The following is a 15676-nucleotide window of genomic DNA, read 5'->3' as shown; positions in this document are numbered from 1 at the left end:
TTTTAGTAACAGGCGACCTTGACCTTAGCCCCACCATCCTCAAAAGCAATCCCAAGCTAGCTCTGTACATGAGCTACCTACACACCAAGTTTCATCAATATCGGTCAATGCTAACTAAAGTTATTGGGCAGAAACCATTTTTCTATTTTAAGTAAAAGTTACCTTGACCATTTTTCTATTTTAAGTAATAGTGACCTTGACCTTAGCCCCTCCCCACTCAAAAGCAATCCCAAGCTAGCTCTTCACATAAGCAACTTACACACCAAGTTTCATCAATATCGGTCAATGCTAACTAAAGTTATTGGGCAGAAACCATTTTTTTATTTTAAGTAACTGTGACCCTAAACCTTAGCCCCTCCCCCCTCAATAGCAATCCCAAGCTAGTTCTTTACATAAGCTACCTACACACCAACTTTCGTCAATATCTATCAATCCTAAATAAAGTTATTGGGCAGAAACCATTTTTCTATTTTTAGTAACAGGCGACTTGACCTTAGCCCCTACCCCCTCAAAAGCAATCCCAAGCTAGCTCTTCACATAAGCTACCTACACACCAAGTTTCATCAATATCTGTCAATGCTAACTAAAGTTACTGGGCAGAAACCATTTTTCTATTTAAATGTACAGTGACCTTGACCGTTGTTCTATTTTAAGTTATAGTGGCCTTGACCATAGCCCCTCCCCACTCAAAAGCAATCCCAAGCTAGCTCTTCACATAAGCAACTTACACACCGAGTTTCATCAATATCGGTCAATGCTAACTAAAGTTATTGGGCAGAAACCATTTTTCTATTTTAAGTAACTGTGACCTTAAACCTTAGCCCCTCCCACCCCATAGCAATCCCAAGCTAGCTCTTTACATAAGCTACCTACACACCAACTTTCGTCAATATCTATCAATCCTAACTAAAGTTATTGGGCAGAAACCATTTTTCTATTTTTAGTACCAGGCGACCTTGACCTTGGCCCCACCCCCTCAAAAGCAATCCCAAGCTAGCTCTTCACATAAGCTACCTACACACCAAGTTTCATCAATATCTGTCAATGCTAACTAAAGATATTGGGCAGAAACCATTTTTCTATTTTAAGTAACAGTGACCTTGACCATTTTTCTATTTTAAGTTATAGTGACCTTGACCATAGCCCCTCCCCACTCAAAAGATATCCCAAGCTAGCTCTTCACATAAGCAACTTACACACCAAGTTTCGTCAATATCTATCAATGCTAACTAAAGTTATTGGGCAGAAACCATTTTTCTATTTTTAGTAACAGTGACTTTGACCTTAGCCCCACCCCCCTCAAAAGCAATCCCAAGCTAGCTCTTCCCATAAGTTACCTACACACCAAGTTTCATCAATATCTATCAATGCTAACTAAAGTTATTGAACAGAAACCAATGTTTGACGCCTGCCCGCCCGCCCGCCCAACGACAACCTCATTCTAATAACCCGGTGTTTGTTGAAAACCTGGTTAAAAATGTGACAATGCATTGAGTCTGGGCGCATGGGGTGTTGGTTCTGCATGTCGTTTGAAAGTTGTTAAGGTTCCACCAATTCCATGAAAATCCTAAATAATGGAAATGGCTCAAACCTTTGACTGTAACCTTGAGTCGGCACGTCTGTATGTGGGTTTTACACATCGTCTCGATGTAGTGTACATTTGACTCGAGTTTCACGTAAGTCCGTCAAGGGATTTAGGAGACACATGGGAACAAGACATCTACGACTAGAACCTCCGACCTTGAACTGTGACCTTGAGTCGGCAAGCCTGGAATGTGGGCTCGCCACGTCGTGTCGATGCGATTATTTGATCCTAGTTTCATAAAAACCTTTAAGAGGTTAATGAGATCTGGAGCAGTCACGAAATATATGGCTCTAACTTTTGACCTTGAACTGAGCACAACATTGAGCTGGTGTGCCTGATATGTGGATTCTGCATGTCATGTTGATGTAGTGAACATTTGACCAAAGTTCAATTAAATGTCATTCGAGAGGAAAATGAGGTTTGGGGCAGACAGGGAATATGAGGCTGGAACCTTTTACCTTGAACTGTGACCTTACCTAAAGCTGACGTGTCTGTAATGAGCTTTTTGCATGTTATTCCGATGAAGTGGGCATTTGACCAGATTTTCATTTTAAAAAAATCATGAGATTTAGAAGATGCGGAGCGAACATGAAATATATGGCTAAAACCTTTCACCTTGAACTGTGACCTTGACCTTGAGGCGGCGCATCTTAAATGTGGGTTCTCGTCTCGATGCGGTGAACATTTGACCCTATTCTGATGAAAATCCTTCCCGGGGTTCACGAGAAACATAACGGACAAGAATTGGGGGAGCCATAACGACCATGCAAGGACAGGTATAAGTAACCAGAGAGCAGATAGTGTCAAAGACTTTAATGTTGCATATAGAACAAGCAGTGTTGTTTTCAATAAATGACTCATGAAACATGATTAAAATTAATTTAGATCGCTATGTTTAATAATAAATAAATCAGTAACAAAAAAGAACACAAAACAAAATCATATTATATTAGTAAACAATAAAGAATGCAATAACTTGATTTTTTTTAAGTACATTTAAATAAATTACAAATATTTTTTACCAAATTGATTTATTATCAAAATGGTTTTCCCATTTAATGGACCTATACACTTTGAAGTTTGTCATATATGCAATTATATTTAATTGCTAGCAAAGAACTATTTCAGGAAGTAAAATTTTAACATTTGGCCTTGTTTTCTATGCAATTACATTTAAAAAAAAATGCTGCTATTCATTGATTAATTAGACGATTTAACCATTGTATGTTTTCTATCTTTTTTCACCTATATTGAGATTTAATATAATTTAGAAATTTGTATTTTGACAACCATGTACCTGTATTTTAAATTATTTTGAACGATATATGAAAAACAACACACATAATGAAAGCAGAGGACTCACAGTCTCAATAAAGAGGACGGTGCCTGATGAGGAACAAAAACCAAGGACGGACGGACAGAACCAAAGATAAATCATACACTATCTACATTAGGCTCAAACTAGAAAACAATAAAAGGACATGGCTCCAATGGCTTGTAGTGCATGAAGGTTTAACATGATCTTATTGTTTGTAAAAAAGTCTAAGCATAATGTTGATGAATTAATTCAATATTCCTTCTGACAAGTAATCAATTATATTAGTATTAAGATAGTGAGAAGAATGTCACCAACTACTGACTGAGGTAATTGATTACAATGAAATCATTCCGGTCAGATGCTAATTTTTTCTGTATTATTATGAGAAAACACATACATGTTATTATACTTTTATACACAATATATTTTTTATAATACACATCATAAAACTGCAAGCAATACATAACAACGTAAGTTTGTTTGTATTCCACCTAGTGCAACAGGGCCATATTCTACTCCGCTAACGTCACCTCATATCAAGTAGTATTGTGCGATGTCAAAATCATGTCAGTAAACAAATAGTGTTATTAAAATGTAATTTATTATGTTCTAACATGTCTTGTGATTAAAACCAGAAATGCATATGATAAAAGGGTTACTAGTACTGCCTTCTGATCGGAAAGGTCGTAATCAGATTTTTGCAGATTTTGATTTTACCATAGCACCTCGAAAATCCAAATCTGAAAAATTTGACTTTAATACAACCTAGGCAGTTCTACTTACACTTTTGTGTTACATTTCAAGCAAAATACAGATGTTGATTTTAATCACACTTCTAGAATGTGCATGGTTAGTTCAAATGTTTCTTTCAATAAATGTTTGAATGATTGTGAAAGTAAGACCATGGGGTAAGACCATTATATCACTATGGGCTTTATGACAATCACATTTTCAATATTGGGAATGTTACTGGTTCATTGTTATAAAAGTTAAAATATTCCTCATACAAATATACTACAGCTCCATGAATGATAACTACTGATATTCAGAACAATGCCATTACCGCTGTGTTTAAACAAAATTAATGGTGGTGATCACAATATTTTAAACACATTCAATATATACACATAAATACATTGCACAAAAAATCTTGGTCCACAACACAGATTCTGACCCAGCGTCCATTGTAACGGCCTAAAAGTAATACATGTAAATATGAACAAGGATTTACAATAAAAATTTGCTTTCATCAAGTAACAGTTTATTATAGTCAGTTGGTGCAGTGGTTAGGGCTAGATTCTCGGCTTGGGCATACATGAGTTTGGTTTGTGGTCACCAAGCCGGACAAGTGGGTAACCTCCGCTACGATTACTCCAGATTCCCCCACAAAACAAGACCTCGCTATCTTGCCAACAAGAGTGACTTACAACAATTCAATATAACTTTCTTCACAATTGTTGTAAAAAAATATAGTTTAAACTAACATAAGGTTTTAGCCAAAGACAGGGTGCTGCAGAAATGGAGCCGGGTAAAAAGGGGCTCATTGTATCAGACTGTGAGGAACTCGAACACAATGAATTTACAGAAAATGTTAGGAATTGTGTTTAATTTAGGTAATATTCTGTTTCAACTGCCAAATGAATGTATTCATCGTCTTACTATCAGTTTGAATCCAAACAACCGAAATACTTTGCAGTGTTAAGCATTTTTATATATGAAGGCAGAAGGGTGCCAATGCTATTCTCCATGAGGTACTACCATAAAGGTCAGGGTGCTGCACCCTTCCATATACCTTTAGTTAAAACCATATGTCAGTTTATTTTTATTTACAACAAACCATACATTTGAACTTTGTTCTGACATAAACATAATAAAATCTAACAATTTAATCACTTTGGTGTCTTCTTTTGTTAAAAAAATGACAAATAATGTATAGTCTACAGCACAAACCTGAACAGAAACAACAGCATGTTTAAGTTAATCAGTCTGACAAATTACCTGACATTACACTGAATGAGTAGACAAAATATATGAATATCTTATAATTCATATAATAATGACAATATGGAAAGCAGAGTTACCATCAAATACTAGAGCATAAAAAATGAAATAAGGATTTCTTTATCTACTTTTCAGGCCAAATAGTACTTAATTGACAATTCACTTTGTGTTTTTAGTAAACTTATTAAACATAATTCTTGTCCTAGCATGCCTATCTATTCCTCCGAACAACATCCAAGGCTGAGAGATTGAGAGAACAACTGTTTTAGAGCAACCTAAGTTTAGTAAACAACAAATCAAAGCCTCCATCTCTAGGAGAGTGGCTCTCATCTCCTATGGCCATCCAAGAACACATTCATCAGTCACCAGCACATGCAGCTTGTGAGCATTCCACAACATCAAATAACACAACCCAGCTGATCACTGCTGCTCTTCTATCCATGACGGAGATTCAGAGTTGGGTGCTTTCAGCTTGATGTTGAACTGTTTAAGTGTGGCCTCCAAGGCAGCCTGGTTGCCGCTGAAGTAGGCGGAGATGGCGTTGTGGAACAGCAACAACTGCTTGTGCATCACCTTGATCTGCAACATGGCATTATGTACTGTCTGTTGTGCTAGCGTTGCAAATTTCGTTGTTATTCAATAAATCGTATAACAGCGATTTAATTACACTATTGACCTTAAATTTGACTCCAAATAAAAAAAAATTCACAAGCTTTACATAGTCCAAAATATTAGGTCTCCAAATTTTCATCCAAGCTACAAAAAAAAATCTTAAAAAATCTATAATTGGGAAACTGTCCCATAAGTACGTGAACAATAAAACAACCCTAACGTACCCTGTTTTCATCAAGGAACTTCAGTTTGATAGCAACGTCTCCACGGAGTTTGTCATATTTCTCCTTCTGCTCGTCAAACTTGCGCTTGAGCTCCTCCTGCCTCGCAACATTAGCAGAGTCGCGCGCCGCTACAGCCTGCTGCTGCTCAAGGTCCGTACGGTATGCGTCAAACTCCAGTCTGCAATGTTACACATTTACATTTCAATCATTTGCTGTTTTGCAGTTATATTTTCTTAATTTAGGACACTTTTTTTAAAAGGCTTTTTTCTAAGAATTTTACATTTACATTTATAATATAGGTGCAGTGCATATAAATGAAATGCAGATCATGCTTTAATAACATACACACATTGTGTTAACATTTGGCTCATGAATGGATTCTTGAAAAACACAAAACTACTGACTAGCTTAGATAGCAAACGTGCAAAGATGTTGAAGACAAAGAAGGCATCTTAGATGAAGATAATGATAGAGATTGAACGTGGACAGTCGGTATTTAATAAAATGTAATGAAAGGAAACATGCTAATCTAGCTTTCTTAAAAATTGTTAGATGAAGAGAATAATGCCAATATGGCAATGAAGTTACGATCTCAATCTAGGTAAATATCCAATTACAATGACAGGCACATTTAAATGTACTTATCAACAAATACATTTAGAAACAAACAAGAGTTGAATATATTCCCAGGAGAATAATCATTTAAACAAAATTGAAGCAGAAATAGAACAAAATTCCTGTTTATTTAAGATATATTTACCCATAAACAGTTCACATTACCAATAGAAGTTTAAAAGTAACAAAGCAAAATGTTAGATTATATCAAATAAATTTAAATTCATACAGGCTTAAATCTAAATATACCTTAGAATCCCACTTGTGCAAATAATACAAAGGATAAATAATTGTGAACACAAGACTGGAAATAAGCTGGTCCACATCACAAGTAAGCATACTCCTGCCTGATGTCATGTACAAATGGTCATGTAGCGAACTTATCATTTTAATTTTTTATGAGCTGATTTAAATCAATGCTAATATATGTACACTGTATGACAGGTTCTCACCTTGCTGTTTCAAAGTTTTTCACAGTCAGAAGCGTGTCTTCCATGGTTTTATTAATCAGCGTGTTCACAGACGATGTGAAGAAATTCATTGCCCCTGAAATTTGAAACATAATATTAACTTCAACTGACTAACTATTTTCAAACACAGACTTAGAAATCATTCATAATTAGACAGCCAACATTTAAAGTACCATAAATTGTCTGTTTACTCTGTGAAATTGAGGGGACAATTTGAAGAAGAATGGATCTGATGGGGGAGAAAGAGGAGGAGTTTAATGTGCTTCTTTTTACCACACTCGGAACTATTCAACCTTCATTCTTCCATATATAATGCCAATGATTTAATCAAATTGATTAATCTTACAACAGGTCCTGTTTCACTCACCGACAAGAGTCTCCCCATTCCTCACAAGTGCACGCTGTGTCTCACAGTTGTAGGTAAACTCATCCTGCAGCTCTGCGGACCTCTGAGCCTGCTCTGCAAACGCATCTCCCATCAACCGCTGTGTCTGAACCACACTGTTAAAGTGATTTGTCAATGCCCGTGATAGTCGTAATATATTCTCGTATTTTCTTTTTGTGTCTCTAAGGAGTTCTATTTGTGACTCAAGTTCAGCGTCAACCGTCCGAGATCCTTTGCCAAGTTTTTCTGATAACAACTGTCTGGTGCACTTGTACTGGTTGATGCTCCAGTTTTTCACCTGCTCCAGCTTGTTCTGGGCAGTCTGTGTGATGGTGGGTTTAGGTGAGAAGCCATTGTTTACAGGCATACTCTTTGACTTGATTACTGGCCCCTGACTGGAAGCTAAATAAGACAAGAAAATGCTGTTTGCACATGACAAAGGTTTTATTTCATGTGAATGTAAGTGATGTTTGCATTTCAATAAAAAAGGTATATGCTGTATTTGTTAGCATTTAATTCATTACTGTCAATATCATTCAAATAAGGTAGGAAAAAAATTCAACTCCAACTAATTTATAGGAAAATGAAAACAAAAACACACAATTAAGCAAAGTTAGGTACAAAAGAAAATAGTGTATGCTATTCAAACAAGAGCTGTCACAGAGACAGCACGCTCGACTATTCCGCCGCTTTTCGGTGTATGGATTGAAAAGTTTTGGCGAAACATGCATGGATCACTGTTAGATTAGATTTCAATGCAAAACATGATGTGCTAAGATATTTACATAAATTGAATTGGAAAATATTCCAGGTGGTACACGCAAACCTTAACGTAAATAGTAGAAAAATGGGCATAATTTTGTCAAAATGCTTGATAGAGTTACCTTCTCCTGTGTACAGGTTGGGGGAATGATGGTGAACAAGGGTGGAAAGTTTCAAAGCCATATGTCAATGGACTTTGAAAATATTTGAGGTGGTACGCAAACTTTAACGTAAGTTCTAAGCTGAAAAAGGGGCATAATTTTGTCAAAATGCTTGATAGAGTTACCTCCTCCTGTGTACAGGTTGGGGGCATGATGGTGAACAAGTGTGCAAAGTTTCAAAGCCATATGTCAATGGACTTTAAAAATATTTGAGGTGGTACAAAAACTCTTACAAAAACTTTAACATAAGTGGTTACGCCGACGCTCGGGTGACTAGGATAGCTCTCCTTATTCTTCGAATAGTCCAGCTAAAAACTAGAATTGTACATTTGTATTTTTTACACAAAAATAAATACACTTATGTCTGCTACCATACCAGGTTTAAGGTCGAGTGACTGAGACTGTGTCATGCCCCCTGCTAAATCCCCGCCTGACAACCGCTCACTGGGGGTAAATGTGTTCTGTGACACCCCAATACTCAAGGAACCACCCTGGACCGTGTTACTTGAGTCATTCAGGTCCGGCCCATCATCCATTATCTCCTTGAGGTTACGTTCAAACTCATCATCATTCATCGGCATGCCATTGAGGCTGGCTGGTATCTCACTGGTATCAGCCATCATCCTAGACCCCCAGGCTCCTGAAACATGTACACTCCCATCAACAGACAACCTCATACTCACTTGTACATTTACAGTAGTACATTATTCATATTAAAGAAAAGAGACTAGAAAACACAGCTAATATCACATGGAAAACATAAAAAAGTGCTAAAGACGAAGCATGTACTCACACTATACATCCATTTTTATACCTACCTATTCATACAACTTACAGTTCCACTATAACCCACGCATAATGATTTTAACCTAAAATACATGAAATCATACCTAAACCTACACCGTGTATTCCCTACATAAAGTTGTGTTTATAAGAACTGTTCACTACCAGCTGTGATCCATAATATGCTACAGTCGTGTCCCAGTGCTGGTGGGACATGTGTCTGGTGACAGCTGTCTTGTTTGTTTGCAATATATGGCAGCTGATCAGCTACTGCCTTATTTTAGTTGTATTGATTAGAAATCTGGAGTCTGTCATGGAAACAATTTTGAATTGATTGTAAAATACTGGATAATCCTGTTGTCTCTTTTAATATCAATCAATGTAGAAGGCAAGAAAAGAAATAACTTATATGTAATTGACCCAGAGCCAAATTTTCAACTTACATATTTTATCAGTTCTCACATTTAAATGCAATGAAGAAAATCACTCTATTTCACTATTAAAATAGTCTTAGCTTAATATTGGAATTGGAATAAGACCTGTCGCAAAACATGATGAAAATGACCTTGAAAAAACAGCAATGAACTTTCTGAATAATTCCCTCACTCTGTACAACCATTGATTAGCAATTCCATACAACACCTGCCTTGATTGCATATACAATTTATTGATGTCTACCTGGCGTAACAGTTGAAAGGTCCCAATTGGAGTTATGTTACATCAGCTTAAAGTGCAGAAAACAAAGCGCACAAGTTGGATGAGGAAACCATCAGTAAATAGGAATCATTTACATGTACCATTCAAAGTAAAGAGATCCCCATCAAACTCATTTGAGATATCAATTGTAATTAATATCTGTAAAGATTAGATAATAGTTTAGGCAGGAAGTTCATGGTCAATGGTGAGAGAAGACAAGGCAAATATGGTCACATTTGATAATTAAAGGGCAAATACTCAGTGTGGTACAGTTATTGAAGCCTGATGGCTGATTATCAGAATTGTCCCAGATGGTATCCCCATCAACAGTATTTGAGTAATCAGCCTTGTACAGGTAAATGATATCCTTGATTGATCCAATTCTGGGTTTCGTAAAGCAGAGTTTGTTGAAAAAAGTTGATGCCAAAAAGTGGGTGTAAAAAAATGAGCTCACTGTATTCATTCAAGTCTTCTTGTAATTAGGATTAATAAAGATTGGCTGAAAACCAGTGAAGATAGTGAGTTGACATGGTCAGATTTTAACAACTACCGTAATCTTAAACGGCTACAATTCAGTACTAAGTTCAGTCAATATTCAGGAATGCCAACACAAATTAGTAAAAAAAGAGGAAACTAGTACGAAATAGGAGTATCACTATCACACTATATATACAAATAAAAACAATTTGTATAGATAGATAAAAGGCAACAATTTTAATTTTAACGTGTTGTGGCCAAAAAAAGAGGAAATCAGCTGAAAAGAGGAAAATAGGCATCTCGGAATATTGTCTAGATACAATGCCCATAAACATTTGAGGAATGGATGAAGAAATATTATAAAGTTGTAGAGTGCAGATACTTAAGACTATTAAAGAAAACTGGATGACCGGTTTGCACCAAAAATAAACAAAACCACACAATTGTCGAAAACTAACATAATCTTGGTATCGATGTGTACAATGCATTGGAACTTACTAACTGAAGTACCACATAATTTACAAATAATTTATTTTTCGCATTTTTTTCATATTTTTCCATTAAAAAATATTACTAGGTACCGGGTATGTCTACCAAGTAGAATTCATTCCTTATGCGTGATTGGCTAGTCGATGTTATCAAGTGATATGACCATGTTAGGTATATAGCTTAAATATTCCAACTGTTTATAGAGTAAGCCTTCGTAGCACAGTGGATACACCACCGGACTGCAATTTTTGCGAGACCGGTTCAAACCCGGTCTCTGGCTGATTTTTTTTTTTAAATTTTGGTATGTGTTTTACAATTATGATATCAAAGAGTAAAACATATTATTAAATAATTGCCCTGAGATTCGTTACAGAAAAAAACTTTTTTGGTGCCAATCTGGTGTACAGTCCCTTTAACACCCGGCAAAAAGAATACATAGTAATAGTATGCATTGATGTTGAATTATAATGACAAAATTGTTCAATATACACCAGTGATCTAAACTGGATTAAATTTGTCATTAGAGTCTTTATTTTCACATAATTATACTCTGGGTCACAAATACCATTTTATACATGTAGACAACCTGTTAGATTTGTCCCAGATTTACAGATATTGGGATACTTGATATATAATCGACAAATGGAAGTGTTGTATGATATCTGAACATGTGTTTTTTGGCATAATGTGATATCTGAACATGTGTTTTTTGGCATAATTTTTGGCATAATGACATAAATAACTATTTGTGTTTAATAGTAGACAATAATATTTTCATAGAAATTTGAATTTATAACAGATATAATTTAAAAATTGTGGCCGCGAGGAATCTTTGAGCAAGGGCCGTTAGCTCCTTTTTGCTGGGATGGTGGACTTCACGAGTCTGATGTAGTAAAAAAAAAATCGTCAAAAGACTCGTTGATGGCCATTTAGGTGGACTTAAGAGCGATGGTATGTGGGCAATTACTTGCCTTGCTCAGGGGATATGGATGGATAACATTTACTAAGTCCATAATGTAAACATAACAGAAAGTACAAAAAGTTTGGTCTTCTACCTTCTCTTCTGTAATAAATTACAACAAGAATTAGCTATCACAGCCCCTGACAAACACTACACTAAAAATAACTATGATTCTAATTTGATCGAAATATTTCAGTTAATGGAGACGATGCACATGCAACACTTTTTTATAATGCCCCTCACGGAGGAACAAACATATCAAATTAGGATTAAATAATAAAACAGATGAAGCCATGCATGTACATGTTCCTGTTCAGAGCTGTAGTCGTGTAGATGGGTGGGGTAATCAATAAAATATTTTACGCCGATAAATACGAAGACAATGATCAAGATGAATGCCAATTAAATATATAAATTGTTAAATATGGCCTGACATTAAATCATATAATTTCATTACCTGATCACGTCGTAATGGATTAAATTTACATGCAAATCCACTGTGGAAATGTTATTATGGAGCTTGACAGGTTGGCGATGACGTCAGAACAGACTGTACCATTAATTTTCTTTCCGAAAAGAGAGGTTCGACAAATAAAACTAAGAAACCAGACTACAATCTCACGAGCATTTGTGAGATGTAAACATAGCACATGTGAACTGTCAAAAAAATAAAATATATATTGAAAGGGACGACTTGAAATTCCCTCTCGATAAAAATGGATCAAATGGCAATGACAGAGGAACAAAATGCTCGAAACGTAAGTGCATTAGTATGCTTTAAGTACTGATGTTGTCAAGTAGTTTGAACTACTATACTTCTAGTTCTGGCTTCCATAACTTTAATGTTGATATTTATTTTTAAACACGTCGAAAAAGGTAATATATACGATAACGTGTTCGCTGAAGTTCTTTAGCTACAGTACTTCTTATAAATCCAGTTTCTAAGATTGGTGTCAACTGGGACCAAATTTGGAAATAACAAATCCTACCCCCCAGGTGTCAATAATTTACACAGGAATTTGACTCAGTGTTTGTCTGAAATTAAATATTTCAGTCAGTTTATAACCAAATACTGTCAAAAATAACGATTCCTGATAAAAAAACAACAACAACAAAACAACAACACCTGCATGGTCACTAAGTATTAATATTGGCTATCTTTAAAAAGAATTAAAAAAGGGTACAAGTCCTTATTCACAGACCGTACACATATAACTATACGTGTGGCATGTACTCTGGTTACACACTTCATATGTATATGAAATATGTATACATCAGTTCATAAAATATGTACGTGTTCAGTTAATGGAGACGATGCACATGTATGCCAAAACACGTACAACGGTTTGCATGTACTTATTAAGACTAAAGAGCACATTCATGCATCGATCAGCGTGACTAAATCTGATTCACTCAAATTGTGATTGACTGATGTCTACATGTACAATGTACTGTTGATCTCAGTGGTTCTGTCATAATATCACGTCAACCGGCCATCTAAACTCCCACCCTACTCATATGTACATGTAGGCTTTCACATCAAGGATTCATTTACTTTTTTTTGGTGCCAGAAAATACCAGAATAGACGAATAGCTACATGTACTTTCATCACTTTATCTTCGCCGGCAACGGCATTTAGCAATATTTTGAAGTTAGTGTATACAATTTAAGAGGGTTTTTTTGTGCTATAATGCCTAGAAATGCACGTTTAGGTTACTGCCAATGACTGCCATGGGTTGTTAAGCCTTGGTGTCATTGTCGATCAGAACTAGATGTAAGCCTGAAACACGTTTACGGTATAGCCTAATCACAAAACTTGGCCAATACACATGCTCACAATGACAATACAAACATATCAGTAGTAAGTCCCATGATACTGGATAAATATGTTTCGCCGACTTTGATAGTCAAAGAAACACAGAGAAACATTAGCAACCGCCTGTGGTACCGCATCATGCTTTCTACGGGCAGACTCACAGTAACTGTGAAAGATCGTAATGAGTCGAAATAAGAAAGTAGATTGTAGCATACGAGTGCCACCCAACAACCATAAAAATCCGTATGACTTTATTTTACTTTAAAGCTGCACTCTCACAGATTTGCCGTTTTTACATTTGTTTTATTTTTTGTCATGGAATGAACAAATATTTGCGTAATTAGCTGCAAATCAGTGATAAAAGACTTCTGACAAAAGATCAGATCGCAGATTTTCATATTTCCGTTTGAAAATTAATGTTTTATGGTTACTAACGGTTTAAGAAAAATGCATAAAACATCAATTTTTGAACTTAAATATAAAATATGCGATCTATTTTTTGTCAGCAGTCTTATATAACTGGTTTCCATGCATTTTCGCCCATTTCAAGACAAAAAATAAAAAGTTGTCAAAGCGTTCAGACTGTGAGAGAGCAGCTTTAAAGCGAAATAGCCTTATGTGTGGTAACTTTACGGACATTTTACAAGTATTCATGCATTTAATTTATCGTTTGTAAATTGTGTGCTTTCAGATGAAAGATTTCCTGGAGCTCTATAACAGATTGACAGAACGATGTTTTAACCAGTGTGTTGTGAACTTCAACAGCAGAAGTCTGTCCGAATACGAAGTAGGTTCATCATGTTTAGCCAAAAATATGCAATATCAAACAATGCATTTCTGTAAACTGACGTTGTGTCCTTTCAAAGATTCCCGAAGTAAAAAATGTGTTCATTCATTTCAGTTGACAAACATAACATAATGACCGACATGCCCTACTGTTAACTGGAATTAACAGTGCAGGAAACGTTTAGCAAATGCGCATTTATCCTCTATTTATCATGCCACTATACTAGCTAGCTTTTAATTGAGCTATAGATAATTATTTTGACCTATAAGGTAGACTTTTACTTAAATAACCGCTTAAACAAAATACATGTAATTCTTTGATATCTCATGTCGACAGAAATTTCGTGAAAACATGTCCCATTGCTTATCTCCGTTATATAGGATCTCTGATATGACTGTCGTAAGTGGTAAATTTATAATAATGTAATTATTATATTACAGAACAGTTGTGTGGAGCAGTGCGCAGGCCGGTACGTCAAATACAACCAGCGACTCATGACCACCTTTGTGGACATACAGAGCACCAAGCAGGAAGCCATCATCAAGGAGATGGAGCGTGCGACCGCCGAGGGCAGACAACCCAACCTGCCCGGCGCAAATCCATTATCCGCCACTGGAATGACCCAGTCCGCACCCGAGTCCGCGCAGCCGGCCATCCAGACTAACTCTTGATGACACTTCATCGCAACATAGGATATATTTTTTTTTGTGCGTTAGAATAGAGCTTGTTATTTAGTGTATATACACTATGATTTGGAATTGTGTGTTTGTAACAAAATAACAGGGCCGTCTTTAATGACTGTGTATGCTTAGCGGCTAGCCTGTCTATGCCATAATTTGTGATGGTTGCAGAACCAGTATTTAAACTGTTTTAACTGTTTTCAACGTAAAGGCTTATACAAGTGTGTCAGACTTACATGTCAAATTGTAAGATGTCAATGTATGATCTGAATGATGATGGTCGTTGCCGACACTGCAGTTCTGTGTTACACTGCCATCATAATGTATTTATAATGCCGTCTGATGTGCATTAATGAACGTGCACATTGTATTCATATAATTATGCATGTAAAAAACGAGGAGGCTGTGAGATGTATTGTATGTATATTAAAATATGCTTTATAGAATGTTGTTTGGGAATCTTGTGTGATCAGTTTGATGCGCAATTGATCTCGTTTATGTTGTGTTTTTTTCAACGTCTGTAAATATATCGATCCAGGCATGATTAGAGCCTGAAATCTACTGATCATTGTGCCACGGGAACGTGTGTCCGTCTTGTCGTCGAACTCGTATTTATAGGGTATCATGTATCGTTGCGCGTTTACTCCCGTGGTTTATTATGTATCGTTGCCCTAATACTCCCGTGGTGAATCGTTGCGCTAATACTCCCGTGGTGTGTCATATATCGTTGCACTAATACTCCCATGGTGTATCATGTATCGTTGCGCCAATACTCCCGTGGTGTGTCATGTATCGTTGCGCTAATACTACCACGGTGTATCATGTTTCTTTGCGCTTATACTCCCACGGTGTA

General features: G+C 36.2%; 2 protein-coding genes across 2 annotated transcripts; one reads left to right on the top strand and one right to left on the bottom strand.

Moving 5' to 3' along the window:
* Positions 1–2381: 2381 nt before the first annotated feature.
* On the bottom strand, positions 2382–12112 carry LOC128227894 (arfaptin-2-like). Its single transcript, XM_052938826.1, has 6 exons — positions 11997–12112; positions 8510–8773; positions 7193–7612; positions 6808–6901; positions 5741–5918; positions 2382–5483 (listed from the first exon to the last, which is right to left on the bottom strand). The coding sequence occupies exons 2-6, from the start codon at positions 8754–8756 to the stop codon at positions 5325–5327; spliced, it is 1098 nt and encodes a 365-aa protein (XP_052794786.1). The 5' UTR covers positions 8757–8773; positions 11997–12112; the 3' UTR covers positions 2382–5324.
* Positions 12113–12163: 51 nt separating this feature from the next.
* Positions 12164–15263, top strand: LOC128227895 (uncharacterized). The gene is made up of 3 exons (XM_052938827.1): positions 12164–12297; positions 14048–14143; positions 14584–15263. The coding sequence occupies exons 1-3, from the start codon at positions 12256–12258 to the stop codon at positions 14812–14814; spliced, it is 369 nt and encodes a 122-aa protein (XP_052794787.1). The 5' UTR covers positions 12164–12255; the 3' UTR covers positions 14815–15263.
* Positions 15264–15676: the final 413 nt, after the last annotated feature.

Source organism: Mya arenaria, chromosome 3 (assembly GCF_026914265.1).
Source record: "Mya arenaria isolate MELC-2E11 chromosome 3, ASM2691426v1".
NCBI classification, from domain to species: Eukaryota; Metazoa; Mollusca; class Bivalvia; order Myida; family Myidae; genus Mya; species Mya arenaria.
Note: the sequence above shows the minus strand (reverse complement) of the source record. Positions and strands in the feature narration are given on the sequence as shown.

Bases quoted from the DNA above. Each gene is read 5' to 3' on its own strand.
- LOC128227894 (XM_052938826.1), bottom strand. From the start codon at position 8,756: ATGATGGCTGATACCAGTGAGATACCAGCCAGCCTCAATGGCATGCCG. The intron at 7,613-8,509 runs GTATGGTAGCAG...TGTCTTATTTAG, and splicing joins GTCACTCGACCTTAAACCTG to CTTCCAGTCAGGGGCCAGTA. The intron at 5,919-6,807 runs GTGAGAACCTGT...GTAACATTGCAG, and splicing joins AAAAACTTTGAAACAGCAAG to ACTGGAGTTTGACGCATACC.
- LOC128227895 (XM_052938827.1), top strand. From the start codon at position 12,256: ATGGATCAAATGGCAATGACAGAGGAACAAAATGCTCGAAAC. The intron at 12,298-14,047 runs GTAAGTGCATTA...GTGTGCTTTCAG, and splicing joins AGGAACAAAATGCTCGAAAC to ATGAAAGATTTCCTGGAGCT. The intron at 14,144-14,583 runs GTAGGTTCATCA...ATTATATTACAG, and splicing joins GAAGTCTGTCCGAATACGAA to AACAGTTGTGTGGAGCAGTG.